At 31.8% G+C, this 16,528-nt stretch overlaps 1 protein-coding gene across 1 annotated transcript; it reads left to right on the forward strand.

Annotated features, from left to right (window-relative positions):
* The first annotated feature begins 4,899 nt into the window (after positions 1-4,899).
* On the forward strand, positions 4,900-9,581 carry LOC143059082 (uncharacterized). Its single transcript, XM_076232573.1, has 4 exons — positions 4,900-4,924; positions 6,688-6,791; positions 7,594-7,938; positions 8,955-9,581. The coding sequence occupies exons 2-4, from the start codon at positions 6,689-6,691 to the stop codon at positions 9,323-9,325; spliced, it is 819 nt and encodes a 272-aa protein (XP_076088688.1). The 5' UTR covers positions 4,900-4,924; position 6,688; the 3' UTR covers positions 9,326-9,581.
* The last annotated feature ends 6,947 nt before the right edge of the window (positions 9,582-16,528 follow it).

The following is a 16,528-nucleotide window of genomic DNA, read 5'->3' on the forward strand; positions in this document are numbered from 1 at the left end:
ATCCGTGATGCTCGAGAAAAAAACGTTTGAAAGGCAAACAAAAAAGTACAAAGAACAACATTGGTGCGGGGCTAATATTCAAGAAGATTTTACCATATACAGCTTACAGTGGAGTTACTTAAACCATTCAAATTTTAATGCACCCACCTATCACAAGGTTCAATTATATATCATTCGAAAGCTATAAAGCTGTACTATCTCTTTTGCCGGTCGTAAAACAGTTTAATAGACAGCACAGATGTCCTGAAATTCGAGTAAAAGTCAACAACAAGAGTGAAAACCCAAATTGTTCTTTCTGATGCCGAAAAATGAATGTTTATTCATGACCTTTGATCTTGATTTAACAGAAAATGCACCGTACGGGTTTTTTTACGACTGGGAAAAAACAGATAGTACAGATGATAAGCTTTCGAAAAATATATACAATATAGCCGTATAATAGGTGGGTTCATTAAAGTCGTTAATTAAGCGTCTTTCTTTAAATTTATCACTCGCCTATAAGGTAATATACCCCGAAGATAGTAAATCATTTTCATTGTTAAACAATTCAGATGTTAACATACCAATTATTGATTAAATTATGGGGAATTCTAAATATATCAATTATACGCATTAACATTTTCTTGTATAGGTTAATGTTAAAAAATTAAAGAGATAATGCATAACTGATAATTAAACGATAATCCACCATATGCCTAATTTAATGGGTTTCAGCAATTACATACAACCATAGGCATGTAAACACTTATAATGTTTAGTTTTTAAAAGAAAAATATATTTCATTCTGCATTGATTAGGTTTACCTTCCAACATAACAGTGCAAGGATCAATCATGATGAACGGCGAAAAGGTTGTTCTCGGAGTCGAGGGGGAAAATCTAACTATCGTCTGTATTGTCGGAAGTGGACGACCACCTGTAGAAACACTCGTTTTGAGTATAAATGGATCAAATATTACGAATAAGGGCAGTGATCGTATCAGATATTCCTTCATTCCAACAAAACTTGACAACATGAAGTTATTCACATGTTCCTCCTACAGTTCATTACTAGTAAATCCGTTATCATGTGAAGTACGGTTGGATATTCAGTGTAAGTTTATAGTTTAGTCATTACAGTTAAAAGTATTTTAAGTACTGTTTTAAAACAAATCCAGAATATGCATTAAGTTTTTCCTTTAAATATGTTCTGTCATTAAGATATTAACCTGAACAATAACTATTTTTTTACAGATTCTCCAGTTGTTGAAATAAGACGCAAACTAACGAAAAGCAAATTAATATTAATCTGCAATCCAAGCGGAAACCCTGATAAATTTACATTTGGTGATTGGGAACAGTGGTCTGAATTCAAAGAACATATTCGAAATATTGAGGGGTCAAGTGGTGGTATGTTGATATTGAAATACACCACTGACAACAGGTTAGACGAAATTGACGGCATTTACACTTGCAAAACTTCCAACGGTATATATGGTATAAATGGACGACTGTACCAGACAGGATCAATTCTCATAAACAATAAAGGTAGCGTATACACTCATCTTTATATGCATCAAACGCAATTATATTTCCTTTAAATGTGTTGAAATGTCATTTATGCTAGGCCTAGTAGCATGCATGACATTTCAAAACAACCAACAAACATTCAAAAGAAACATCAGTTCGTTTGACGCATGCATCATTATAAATTTTTCTACGATAATATACCGTTAGAACAAGGCATTGGGCTAGATGAGAATAATACAAACTGTCATGGAATGCTAAAATATATGTTTGCAAAAAATCCGTTTATAATGTCCGTTTATCAACTCCACGTCAAAGTAAGGTCTGCAGCGGTGAAACTGATGATAGCATGCTTACAAAAGTCGTACAACTTTATCACCAGAGAACTAATGTGTTCATTGACAAACATAAACAATAACATTTAAATGTTATGATTACATAAAAGTAGATAAACGATTTACAGCCGAATTAAGTCATACAGCCGAACAACTATCACAATGTTTTGTACGCGGAAAATAGTTCTACTGACAACATTACTTTTCTTTGATTTTGTTTTCACAGCAAAGATCGCATAGTGTAAAAAGTAATAGCAAATATAACATATAATACCCTTTAAGTTAAACATACTGACTTTGGAAACTCGAATATCAATTTGCGACAGCGAGCTCGTTTCTTATGATTTATGACAAATACAATTGAGAATTAAAACGGGTAATGTGTCAACAAGACAACTACCCGACAAAGAGCAAGAAACATTTCTGTTTCAAATGCTAAAATGCTAATAATCTATATTAATTTTATTTTAGTTCCACCGAAATTTGTGAATTCCAATAAGCAAATTCAATTCGGCCGTTACGGTAAGGAAACGAACTTGACAATGTTGGTGTACAATAAGTATGGAACATTAAAAACAAACCTATTACAACGGAATAAGACTCTAAATATACATGGACTACAGAGGAGTATTAATATACATGAGATGGTCCAGGATGTAAACATAACAGTGGCTTGTATACAAATAATATTCCAACTGACACTAAATAGAAAAGAAGACTGTACAGATTATACATTCGAAGCCTGCAACAAAAAGGGTTGTAATGAACTGATGGTGAAGATGAAATGGGGAAGTAGGTTTAATCACTTATAAATTGTGTATATGTTTATGTATTGATTACCAGTAAAAAAAAACATCATTCAGAAAGTGTGAACATTTACCCATGTAGCCAAGTAAAGTTTTTGTCAATTAATTTCCAGACTGTGTTTGAGCTTTGTATTGAGCAATACATTTAGGGACGTTGCGTTTTGAATTTCTTCGGTGATCGGTATTTTTGTTTTACTTTATAAAACCTGCATCATAAATATGCAATTCATAACCTACTATTACTTGATAGATATATTAATTGTACTTAACCTAGTATCAATGAATATTAACTTGGTGATCTGTTATAAGTTCGATCAAATTCTTTTTCATTCTTTGAGTATTTTCTTTCTACGAAACAGATCAACCAGAGCCTCCCACAAATATGTCAGTAGTTCCATTTGAAAGATATTTGACAGTATTTTGGTATCGTGGATACAACGGGGGTTTTCCACAGACATTTTTCATAGAATATAGACGAGACATAAAGAAAATATGGAGACGGTCAGAACCTGTTTTTGATAATATGCAGGCCAGAATGTCAAATACTGTGTTTAACTTGATCCCACAAACTCGATATCTTGTTCGGATACTGTCAACAAATGCAATTGGAGAAAGCAAGAAGACCGCTGTTTCATTTATAATGACTTTAGGTGAATCATTATACAACATTAAGTAGCTATATATTAATATTTCTTGATTCTATGTTTTCATAAATAGCACCGTGTTTATATGGCGTGTACGGAGAGGAGATGCTATATTTTTTCTTAAAGTGAGTAAGAGGGTAAACAAACCATCAAAATCACCTTTAGTCTAAAGCTTATCATGCTAATCATGCTAATTGAAAAACAAGTAAAGAAGATAATGAATGGATGATCATCATCAAATTTATATAGTTCAGTAAGCAGTAAAGTTGAAACTATACGAAAAAAGAAAAAAAGAACGACCTCACGAAAAAGGCTTAAACTCTTAGGTTGGTTATTAACAATTTAGCAAATTAAAACAACTAAATTGTATCTTCTGTAGAGGCTGGATGTATAGAGACAAACACACGCTAATTTTTATCTATAAAGAAGTCGCTCCTCACTTTCTTACTATCTGTCGATACATATATTTTTGGCATTGCACAAGTCGTGTCTTCTCTGACTGTTCATGACGCTAAAATACTAAATCCCTGGGATGTGTTTTAGTTGATTTTAGTCTGTGATGCATGATTTTATTTGTCAGTAACTGCGAGTACGTTCAAATCCTACTTTCTTGTTAATTTGACCGGTTGATACTATTTGTTATGCTTTTTTTTTCTTTTATATTAATATGGATCTTGTCAGGAATCTGATGTACAGTAGTTGTCGTTTGTTTATGTAATGTATACGTGTTTCTAGTTGGTTTTCCCGTTTGAATGGTTTTACACTAGACATTGCTGGGCCTTTTAAGTTAATTGTGCGGTGTGAGCCAAGGCTCCGTGTTGACGGCCGTGCATTTAGCTATTGCTTACTTCTATAAATTGTTATTTGGAGGAAAAGTTGTCTCATTGGCACTCACACAACATCTTCGTATATTTAATAAAATTGACGATACCAATTTTTCTTGCATTTAAATGTGTAAATGATTAACATGACGTGTTTAAAATGTAAGTATAAATGTTTAAATGTGTTTATTGATTTGTCATTTAAATCTTTCACAATTAACTTGATAAATGAATACATAAATTACAGTTTCATGTTGTTGTTGCACTAGTAATAGAATAGCAGTGCCAATTTATTATTTCTAAATATATCTAACATTTTTCAGCCACTAATTCCACAGTTGAAAAAACACCACCTGTTCAAGGCATCGTCATTGTAGTATTAGTCTTAGTTAATATAGTCATAGGATTGGGAATCGGAGTATTTGTTCGTAAGTCTACAATATTTTTTTCTGAAAACTTCAGAATAAAAAAGAAAATAACACCGAAAATATAAACATCATATGCAAAATATATGACAATGCTTTACACAATTTGTTCACAGGATTGTCCAAATAGACGACTACACGTACAGTGAAATTAGCTTACCTATTCCATATGCCTAGAATATGAATCTCTAAACGTGCCTTTACATTAGCATTTTCAATGGTCATTGCATAAATATTGAACATAACGTTGTTATCGTATTGAAACAAGGTTTGAAAAATTCTTTGAGATTAGCACTGTATAACAAAGAAAAAAAGAATAAAAAAAGAAGAAATTATTCTTTTTGAATTTTTCAATTTGTAGATTTCTTGAAACAGAAGACCAATAAGAGGTTTGTTTAGTTATTTATAGAAAAAAAATAGATATATATTAATACCATCCCAGCCGATATTCAGGTTTATGGGCTAATAAATACATGAAACTCAAGTGAACTGGTTTCATCCGAGTTTCACGTGAATTTGCGAGTGAACATAATATGAATTTTCAAAACAAAGTATTTCATCACCGATGAAAAATACCATAAAGGGACATTTAAGGATGTTCGCGTCAGATTTGCAGAATCCGCTGGTAATATCCATTTGAATGCCTAATGCAATTTAGCCCATTACCCCCATTTTTCCCAAAAAATCGTTCACATATATAGTTATAAGCCATGTGTAAAATTCTTATGAAATCGTTGTTATTTTATAATAGTTTTTGAGAACCTAAACTTGTCAACGATCAAGCTAGGAAAATTCAAAAGAGAACATTTTCCCGCCACAATGTCAATGGCTAATATCTCGAAAACAAGCACACTCACCTATATTTTGTTTACTCTGATGGTTCCTTTATTAATCCCCTCTCTGTATGTAATAATGTTATGAACAGTTTGTTATTTTGAAACTGAGTAGCGAAATTCCTTAATCTTGTAAAGTTAAAATAAACTGACATTGCGAACACTAACAAAAAGACAAACAGACAAACAATTGTCCGCAAAACACAACAAACAAAGCTACAACCGAAGCAACACGTACCACCCCAAAAACTGGGGGTAATCTCAAGTATTCTGGAAGTGTAAGAAAGCACATCACCCTTCACATGTGACACCAGTCGTGTTGCTCATATTAGTACAAACCCGTTACAAATCTTACTCTGTAGAAAAATAATTGTAATTACGACATTAAGAACATTTGATTAGAATCAAAGAGATAACAATATTTCTGGAAAAGTTTTGTGCACATGACGTGAAAATGGGGTTGCTGTTAGGTGTCCCAACATTATGACATTAAGAGCATAACCGCTCAGTGAAACAAATATATCATAATAGTCAAACAACTTGCAATGGCGTCCGTAAATTTACGAAGGGATAATTTTAACTTCAACACGTTAAACTCTATGATTAATTGTTTCCTTGTATGACAAACAACTGTGTGTCAAGAACATACAAGCATGGGAATATGGTATCAATTTGGAGATACTAACTTCGTAAATCATCAACCGTTTGGTCTTGATTCAAAGTTTACATAGAAGTCTGCTTTAATTGATAATGTAAATAGCTGCTGCATATTTGCACAAATATAAAAAAAAATGGAGACTGTGGATTAACGCTAACTAAACCGTTAGTCCTCATATAACTTTTAAAATATGTATACATGTATCATTAACAAAAAGCTCTATGGAGCAAGATGCCATTTTTTTGGCAGTACAATTAATATAACCGTTCACTTCATCGGTAACCTATATTGTTTATCATTATTTTCAAATAAGCTGTATTTACACTAAACAATTGTAAAATGTAGGCGATTTCTGTATTTCAGTTATTTTTGTCGATAACACTTATATTTCTTCTATTAGTTCAACACAAAAAGTACCTTAACAAAAATGAATTCTGCTGTTGAAGGCAGATTGTGAGCTGAAATAATCGGTGAACCCATAATTTCATTTTATGTTTCTATTAAGTATATGATAAAGTTCATTCATAGAATAAAATAGACAAATCCTAAAGTAAAAACAAATATAAAAATAGACCTGCGAGTCACCTTAAGCATGTAATGCATCACTTTTTCCCGAATTCTGCTTCCTTATTATATTTTTTTACGCATGTTTCATCATTAGGATGATCACAGCTGCAAATGTCCGAGCATCGAAAGCGAGTAATGACGACAGTATTGTTTATGAAGAAATACTTGAAGATGAAAACCACCAGACACCATCCCAAGGTACACAAATGACAAAAAATAGTAATTTCTTGCGTCCGAAGCGCTTTTCTGAATTTACCTTCATCAGGAACGCCAAAATCCTATCATTTGAAATCTGAAGATGTATAAGTACCGAAACCGTTGAAGAGCTATATGTCAAAAATATCTAAAATAAATAACCAGATTCATCGACAGCAAATCTTGCCTGTGGGAATTAGTTTAGACGAATCGGACAACCCGTTGTTGGGTTGCTGCCCCTCAATTGGTAATTTTAAGGAAATTTTGCAGTTTTTGCTTATTATCTTGAATATTATTATAGATAGAGATAAACTGTAAACAGCAATAATGTTCAGCACAGTAAGATCTACAAATAAGTCAACATGACCAAAATGGTCAGTTGACCCATTAAGAAGTTATTGCCCTTTATAGTCAATTTTTAACAATTTTCGTAAATTTTTGTAAATTTTTAGAATATATTTTTAGTATATATTTTCCACTGTAGTTACTGGGCCAAGTTTATTATAGATAGAGATAATTGTTGCAAGAAGAATGTCCAGTAAAGTATGATCTCCAAACCCATCATGATCATCAAAACACAATTTTGTCATGACGGTATCTGTGTCCATTGTTTAATATGCGCGTAGACCAAGATGAGCGACACAGGCTCTTGAGAGTCTCTAGTTTAGAAAACAATGCGATTTAAAGTTTTCAATAATGATAAAATGTCATTACATAACGATATTTGCTTAATGTACTGATGCAACATGTTATGCTGGTGTAGTTTCAGAATTAATTGAAAACGTCTTATTAAAATTCATTTCAGAAAACGAAAATCCGATTTTGTCAACAGTCAACACAATTGGTGTTGAAAAAGGATATAAAGACACCGTGTCATCAGCAAATGCATTAGTAGCGTCAGACAATAACATCGAAGATGTGGACAATGATGATGGAATATACGCACAACCATACCAATCACTGGTGGTACCATATTGTGCTGACGACGAAAAGGTGAATCTCATAACAGAACAGAACTCAATCTACGAGAATGACAATTCTTTGGAAAATTCAGCTGATGAAGTTTCTCCTGGTTTCTTACAAGACACTTCAACGGAGGATCAAAAACTACCTGTTTATGAGAATGTATACCACCAGACATCATCACAAGGTACACACATTACATACATTTTCGATAGAAATGGTGACATGCGAATTTGAGGAGTAGGTTCAGTAAGACCTATTTTTGGCCCAAACATGTAGCAGTTTTACAAAATTGTGAAAATGTAGTTTTTTAGCTATTTACTGGAAAGTAGATTGCATCTGGTATCTTTCTTTCCCTCTGAAATCTTCACAAATTTAGCATTTTAGTTTCCGTCTAAAATGAATGTGGCCGCATTCGTATTCATTCATAATATGTAAATGTAAGTTGTATTTGATGATATTACATAACATATATAAATCTCGAGGATGAAAACAGATGCGGACACTTTCATTTTTGAGAAGAAAACATCTGAAAAGTGACGTTTTTGGCATATTTGATAGATTTTGCATATTTAAGCTTGAATTAGAGCGTTTTTAATAACTAAATAAGTTAAAATCTTTCACATTAACAAATTGAATCAATTGAAATAGACACTTATGTGTTCAAAAAGTGTCCAAAATCTTTCGTTTGATGAACCTGACATTTGATGCCAAAATCGGCTTTACCGGACCTGCTCCTTTGGTCCTTTTAGTCATTAACAATATCTTGACAAAACTTTTTGTTCTATGACATCATAGAAGTTAAATTATCAGTTTTTATATTTAGAAAATCACGTTATTTCTTTGAATCTATATTGATTCTTTTCAATTAAACCGATTAGGAAAAAAATAACAGTAGTATACCGCTGTTTGACACTCATCTATCGATTCAGAGAAAAACCAATTCGGGTAACAAACTAAAACAACGAATCAACAGTAACACTAAAGTGCAACCAAAAACTAAACGACAATATAACAAACAGAAACGAACTATAAGATAACAACTGCAATTTTTCTTACTATGTATAGAACATTTTTAGAAAACAATACAATTTTATGTTTTCAATATGATAAAATGTGATAACATAAGGATATTTGAGTAATGTAATGATGCAAAAATGTTACGCTGGTGTAGTTTCGGCATTCAATGAATATCTATTTCAGAAAACGCAAATCTGATTTTGTCAACAGGCAACAACATTGGTGTTGAAAAAAGAGATAAAGACACCGCGTCATCCGAAAATGTATCAGTAATGTCAGACAATAGCATCAATAATGCAGACAATAATGATGGTATGTATGAACAACCCTACGCCTCACTGGTGGTACAAAGCCGTGCTAACAACGGAAATATGTACCTCATTACAAACCAGAACTCAATCTATGAGAATGAAACATATTTGGATAATACAGCTAGTGAAATTTCTTCTGAATTTTTACAAGACAATCTACCGGGGGAACAAGAGTTACCTGTTTATGAAAATGTTGTTGAAAAAGAAGCATATTTGAATTACATTGTTGACGACATTGCATGATTTCCACTGTTTACACATTGATCCACAAATTAATAAGGCAGAATACATTAACTTAGTACTGGAACAATAGGATACAGGTTTTGAATCCGGAATTTTGCGGAGAATTGTACATTCAAACATTGAGGTTTTATTAAATGTGTTCCTTGTTTTTATCAACCAATCAACATTTGCATGCGACGCATTTTCTTTTCAAGTTATTTTTATGTGCAATGGCCTTTACATTTTGTAATATCTTATAATTAAACTATAAAAGTATTTTTTCTTGCCGTATTTGTGAAATGCATTGAAAGAATTTAATTATGAGTAGGATGACAAATGTTGTGGTAGGCAAGAGGCGTCTTATATGCATGGAGTACCAGTAGTCTTTCTAGGTTTTATATTATTTTTTTTTTATTTTTTTCTGATTAGTTTTTTTAAGAAATGTTGTTTGTGCAATGTGTTTGTGAGATCTTATAGGAGTATTACTGATCGAGTCACACCAGTGTGAATAAGAAGTACATTGCCATACCAATTGCTTGATAAGATATATTCCTTTATATTTCCGACCTTTTATTATGTTGATCAGCTTTGAATAACTGTGACACTTTTCAATTTGTGTTGGTTGATGAAATATAGACTGTTTACAAGTTTATCATGTTTATGCCATTGCAAATTCAAATTCATTGAACGACATTCAGAATAATCCATATTGTTGAATTGATAACTCTTTTAGCCATGGCGTTGTCAGTTTATTTTCGATTTATGAGTTTGACTGTCCCTCTTGTATCTTTCGTCTCTTTTTTAGTCGAAGTTGTTTGATCAAATGTGTAATGATCAATGCTTCTGAAGCTACACAAAACATATAGATTTATTTTATCTTCAAGCCATTGTTCATCTACTAAATTGTCTATTCTTCTTACCAGTACACTTGGTACAATCAAAAACCTGATAATAAATTGTTCAAATAAGATCTTCGAAAATAGTGGAATTAACTACTTTTGGGGTGTCAAGAACTCGTTGGAAGTAATTGATATAAATTGCATGCATATATTGGTGATTTTGAATCTGTTCACAATTTTGATTTTTCTACCCTATATACCATGTGTAATACCACATTGCCTCACATTCTCATTAATACAAAATTCACTCACCTTATTAAATGGGCATTTAAAAAGTCAGAATGTGAATATATATTTTCAAACTCTTTTAAGTCATTTTTTTAGTAGCAATAAACAAAAAAACTATGTCAATTTGATATGCTTTGATACTATATCTGCCCTTGAATTTTTATAAGATAACATTTTTGTTCGCTTTGGAGATTCCGTATATCGTCAGGTTATCGGAATTCCAATGGGGACTAACTGTGCACCATTTATTGCGGACCTGTATTGTATTGCTATGAGTTACAATTGATGACAAAAATCAGCAAAGACCCAGCGAAACAACATCTGATACACAAATTTAATAATACTTTTAGATATTTGGATGATGTTTTGGCTCTCAATAATGACGACTTCAGTATGTATACTAAAATGTATCCTGTTGAACTTACTTTAAATAAAGCTTATACTAACAATGACCACTGCCCTTTTCTCGATCTTGATATCTATATCACTAACGCTTAAAACTAAAATTTATAATAAAAGATGATTTTTCATTTCCGATCGTTAATTATCCATTTTTAGATGGTGACGTTCCCTTGTCACCATCTTACGGTGTTTATATATCTCAACTTACTAGTACGATTCGCCCGTGTATGTAACAATGTTTTAGATTTTAACTAGACAAATGTATGCATTACTGAAAAATTGTTACACCAGGGTTTTAGAAATCACAAACTAGTCAAAACATTTACTAAATTTGACTATCGGTATAAGGACATCATTCGTAAATATAGCTCAACACGTAGACTTCTTATACGTTCAGGTATTTCACATCCATTTTTTATGGAAATATTCTTTATAAAGCATAAAAATGTCAGTATTTACCTCAGAAACTAACAAAACCTTTAAATAGACTTATAAAAAAGGGATATAGTTACGATACTGTTCTCAGGTCATTAAAAATTGCATGTTTTGGCGTTAATATTGATTCACTTATAGGGTCTTTGCATCGGAACAAAACACATTTATTCAAAAACCAGTTGTTGACATGACACGGGTTATATTTTTCTCATATATGTTATGATGGTATGATACTAAACCCCAAACAGGAGGGATTGTGCCGGATATTCATATGATGAAATCATAATTTTTCAATCAGTTTAATTGAAGTCTAGAGCTGGCATGTCATTTAACTGCTAGTAGTCTGTTGTTATTTATGTATTACTGTCATTTTGTTTATTTTCTTTGGTTACATCTTCTGACATCAGACTCGGTTTTCTCTTGAACTGAACTTTAATGTGCGTATTGTTATGCGTTTACTTTTCTAAATTGGCTAGGGGTATGGGGGAGGGTTGAGATTTCATAAACATTTTTATAATCCTGGTACCTTTGATAACCATATTAACCCCGCCACATTTTGGCGCATGTCCCAAGTCAGGAGCCTCTGGCCTTTGTTAGTCTTGTATTATTTTTAATTTTAGTTTCTTGTGTACAATTTGGAGTTAAGTATGGCGTTCATTATCACTGAACTAGTATATATTTGTTAAGGGGCCAGCTAAAGGACGCCTCCGGGTGCTGGAATTTCTCGCCACATTGAAGACCTGTTGGTGACCTTCTTTTATGATAGGGTTATTGTCTTTTTGACACATTCCTAATTTCCAATCTCAGTTTTATTAAATTTGTTCATCATGACACTTTGTCAGCTTTTGTAAGTTAGAAGAACATACAAGGAAGAGTTTTCATGAATCTACTTAGAAGTTATTCGTTTGAGATTGTGACGCAGTGATGACTTCTGTAGCCATAAATTTGACTGTTTTACCTAGTATGTCTTTTTAATGCATAGTTGTAAATAAAATGGAATTTCATGCAACTCTGTTACTAGTGAAAGGATTTGCGTTATAAAACCAGGTTCAATCCATGATCTTCTACATTTGAAAATGCCTGTACCAAGTCAGAAATATGACAGTTGTTGTTCATTCGTAAAAATATCAAACCTAGCCTCCAAGCTATCTGAAAATGATCTTGGTAAAGATATCCATAACCTGTCGCAAGTTCTTTAAAACTAATAGTGACATAGATTTTTTGGAAACATATGTGAATGAAGTATCTTTTTCCAAAGAGTACTTAATGTATTTATAAATATTCATATAAAAACTTACCCTATTAGTGTTATTCATCAAAACAATCAATTAATAATATATCAATCATGCCAATATACATATGAAAATTCAAATACAAAAATTAAAAGAAAGAATGATTGAATGGAATATGGCCTTTTTTTTTGTAAAAAGTTCACCCCTTTTTATCACTGTATCGGTTATAATATGAAACAAGTATATCACTGTGCATTCCTGTTATTGTGACAACGAATTTGCATTATAAAGACAACGCATACATCATTTACATGCCAAAAAAATGGACAAAAATACAAATAAAAAATAATACACTACAACGCAATTACAGAAACAAACAAAAATGAAGATTATAAAAAGTTATTTAGATAATATACAACGTCGGTACGTAGAATCTATACTTTAAGAACATCATGTGTTAATTGTGAAGTTGATCCGCAATATGTATCAACACTATCTTTGTGTCTTCCGACGAACTTTTTAATGAAAAATGACGACACGATCTCTGATATACCCCTGATTAATGAAATTTCATTCCGAAGACGTACAAAAAATTGTTTTCAAACTCTGAACATGAAGCTGCATGCTCTTAAATACCGAATGTGTTGCGAATTGTTTATTCCAGGTGATGTTGTTGTATTGCTACTCGGGTGAGAGGATTGACACATTCAAAACACAGATTATGGCACTGCGATAACCTTCTATGTCAATTTAGAGGTACAAGTTTTAAAATAAAGCAGAGGAAGCCGCGTTTGTTGATTCTTATATATTTATTTCTAAAGTATATATCAATGAATTAAAATCAGAAAATTTTAGTTTGTTGATGGAAAGAACATCATCAATATATAGGAATGGAAAGTTAAACGATCTGGCCTCTTTGATATTTTTGGTTTGTCATGTGTCGGAAGGAACTCCGCTCATGTAAAAATAAGAGGTCGGCAAGAAGAGGCGCACAATTCGTACTCATAGGAATGCCGAAAGATATACTTCCAAATTCAACAAATATATTGTCAATAAGATTCTCCACCGTACTGCTCTATTAGAAATTTATCCTTATACAAATGAAGAGAGATTTTTCATAACAAAAGCATGTTAGGGAAATTTAAATGACTAGTTGCAAATGTGAATATTGTTCTTATAAAAGAAGACATATATAGCTTTAGATAATGTTTTAAACCATGAGAACTATATGTTACTATCGTCTTTCAAAAATTCCTTATATTTTATGAAGAAAACAAAACCCACTTTGATGTACAGAAAGAACTAAAATCCAACAGAAAGAACTAAAATCCAATTGATTCAAAGAATAAGTCCATGTAATAAAACTGAACGTGGTAAACACAAGAGGGGCTATTTTGTTAAAGGGTGCATGCAGACGCTTCAACAGCGGACATTTCTCGTATGAAGGAAACAACCTAGAAATAGGATAGAAGTTTACCTATCTAGATTAAATCATATCAGGAATGCAACTTTTACTAAGGTAAAAACGAATTATCAGAAAAGGCAGCGAAAGCCATGTACTGGGTTTTCTATTTAATATGTCAGTAAATGTCAACTCGATCTATTTGAGAACATATAATAACCCATCAAACTGTAGTGATTTGAGATTGTTGGAAATGTAAACAATGTTATCATCAATGTTAAGGCTTTATAATATTGTGATATGAGCGTCACTGATGAGTCTTATGTAGACGAAACGCGCGTCTTGGGTACTAAATTATAATCCTGGTACCTTTGATAATTATTTACACCACTGGGTCGATGCCACTGCTGGTGGGCGTTTCGTCCCCGAGGGTATCACCAGCCCAGTAGTCAACACTTCGGTGTTGACATGAATATCAATAATGTGGTCATTTTTATAAATTTCCTGTTTACAAAAATTTTAATTTTTCGAAAAACTAAGGATTTTCTTATCCCAGGCATAGATTACCTTAGCCGTATTTGGCACAACTTTTTGGAATTTTGGATTCTCAATGCTCTTCAACTTTGTACTTGTTTGGCTTTATAATATTTTGATATGAGCGTCACTGATGAGTCTTGTGTAGACGAAACGCGCGTCTTGCGTACTAAATTATAATCCTGGTGCCTTTGATAACTATTAACAAGTAAAAACTATTTAAGGTATACTGCACATTTAACATAATCAACACACAACGATATTGTGTATGGTGAAACGGTCAGATACCCACTGGACATTAGTTATTTGTCAGTATAAAATGTAAAAATAAACGTTTTTGTACAAACTATGTTCAGACGACAAGAAATTGTCGTGAACGATTTACAACATTGTGGTCTATCAAAACACGATAAAAAATGAAAATATGAAATGGTTGATGTGTAAGATCTTTTGAAAGATATTAGAAGATGTGGTATGAGCGCAAATGCGACAATTCTCCTTCCAAGTCACAGTTTGTAAAAGTAAATCGTTTTAGGTCAAAGTACGTTTTCAACATAGCCCTTGGCGTACACCAAACATCAATCTATAAAGGGTATTATCAACATGGATAATTAAGAGTATTCAAATGGTGCTTAACATTCAAGATGACAATTTAATTTTTTTTACCGAATTTTAGAGTTACTATACGTTGTCTGTAGAGAAAGAGAGATGGCAAAACAATATCATGCCAATTGTCTCCCTGTTATACATGTTAAACATTATAGTACCTATGATAACTATCAACATCAAGTTTTCAGAAAACTCTGTAGGTTATTTTGTCGTTTTCCGATTTTCGTACAGTCAGTAAAAGATTTTTTTTAGCCAAACTTCTCATCGTCAGTGCCTTGATATTGAAAAAAATTTTGATACATAAAAAACAAAACAAGGCATATGTGTTCATAACAGGAAGTGCCTTGAAATTAAAAAAAAGATCGAACATAAAAAAAACAAGGCATATGTGTTTATAACAGGAAGAACAGTTGGTAAACATTCCGTCGATAATTTAATATTTTTTTTTAATGTTTGTCCTATATTAAAAAAAAAATGCCCAAAATAATACCAAAAAAATAAAAAAAAAAATTTTAAATAAAAAAAAATGATTAACATTTGTTGTTCATCACACTCGAAAGATGAGGCAGCGTTATCCTTAGATTGTGCAAATTCTTTAAAAACGTATCCAGATGCATTTGCAATGAATGATTGCAAATAATATGCCATGAATTTTTATGAAATAAAAAAAGGATATTTCAACGTGTGTTAACAACAAAATTGTTGTTAGCTATCCTAAATTTTTATCACTTCCAATAAAAACAGTCCATTTTGAAATAAAGAAAAGTATATTTAGGTAGATCATCAGCATATAGTTCCTCAGATATAAATTGATTATACTTTATCAAAAAGTAGATTTTACTATGCATTTTTCAAAAAATATAATAAAAAGTATGGATTACCTGACGACTACTCAAGCTACAAGTCGTGGCAAATTGCCAAAATTTGCAAAGATTATTCAAAAAATCTGTGAAATACGATTTCGAATAAAAAAAAATGAGGAGATAGGTTTTAAAATATGCCCTTGAAAATAATAAAAGAAATAATGTCACCGAACCAGTGTTCTTGCTACAAGAAAAACAGCGAAATTTCAGTATCATTCCAGTATGATGAAAAAGTCGAAAAAATTGATTCAATAAAACACAATATTTAATACTAGTTTTAACATGTGCAATAGTGCAATAAATCAACTTTTTTGTTGTTGACAAAAAACACTCTTACTAATCAGTTGCAAATATGTTCCAAGTGAAAGAACTAGATTGATTTTGTACTACGATTGTACAAACCAAAAATAAAACTGAATGTGTTTGCTTCGTTCTCTTTTTTTCTCTTGACTACATATCATTTATATTGTAAATATCATGTTTAATAAAGTGAGAGATGTTCTTATATAAACATATTGCATATTTGAAATAATTCTTAGTTTTATAAATATATATTATATGACGAGACATATTTCAAAATATATACATGTATTATATTTGTAGTAAAACGCCATATTGTA

The sequence above is a fragment of the Mytilus galloprovincialis genome, chromosome 14 (genome assembly GCF_965363235.1).
Source record: "Mytilus galloprovincialis chromosome 14, xbMytGall1.hap1.1, whole genome shotgun sequence".
NCBI classification, from domain to species: Eukaryota; Metazoa; Mollusca; class Bivalvia; order Mytilida; family Mytilidae; genus Mytilus; species Mytilus galloprovincialis.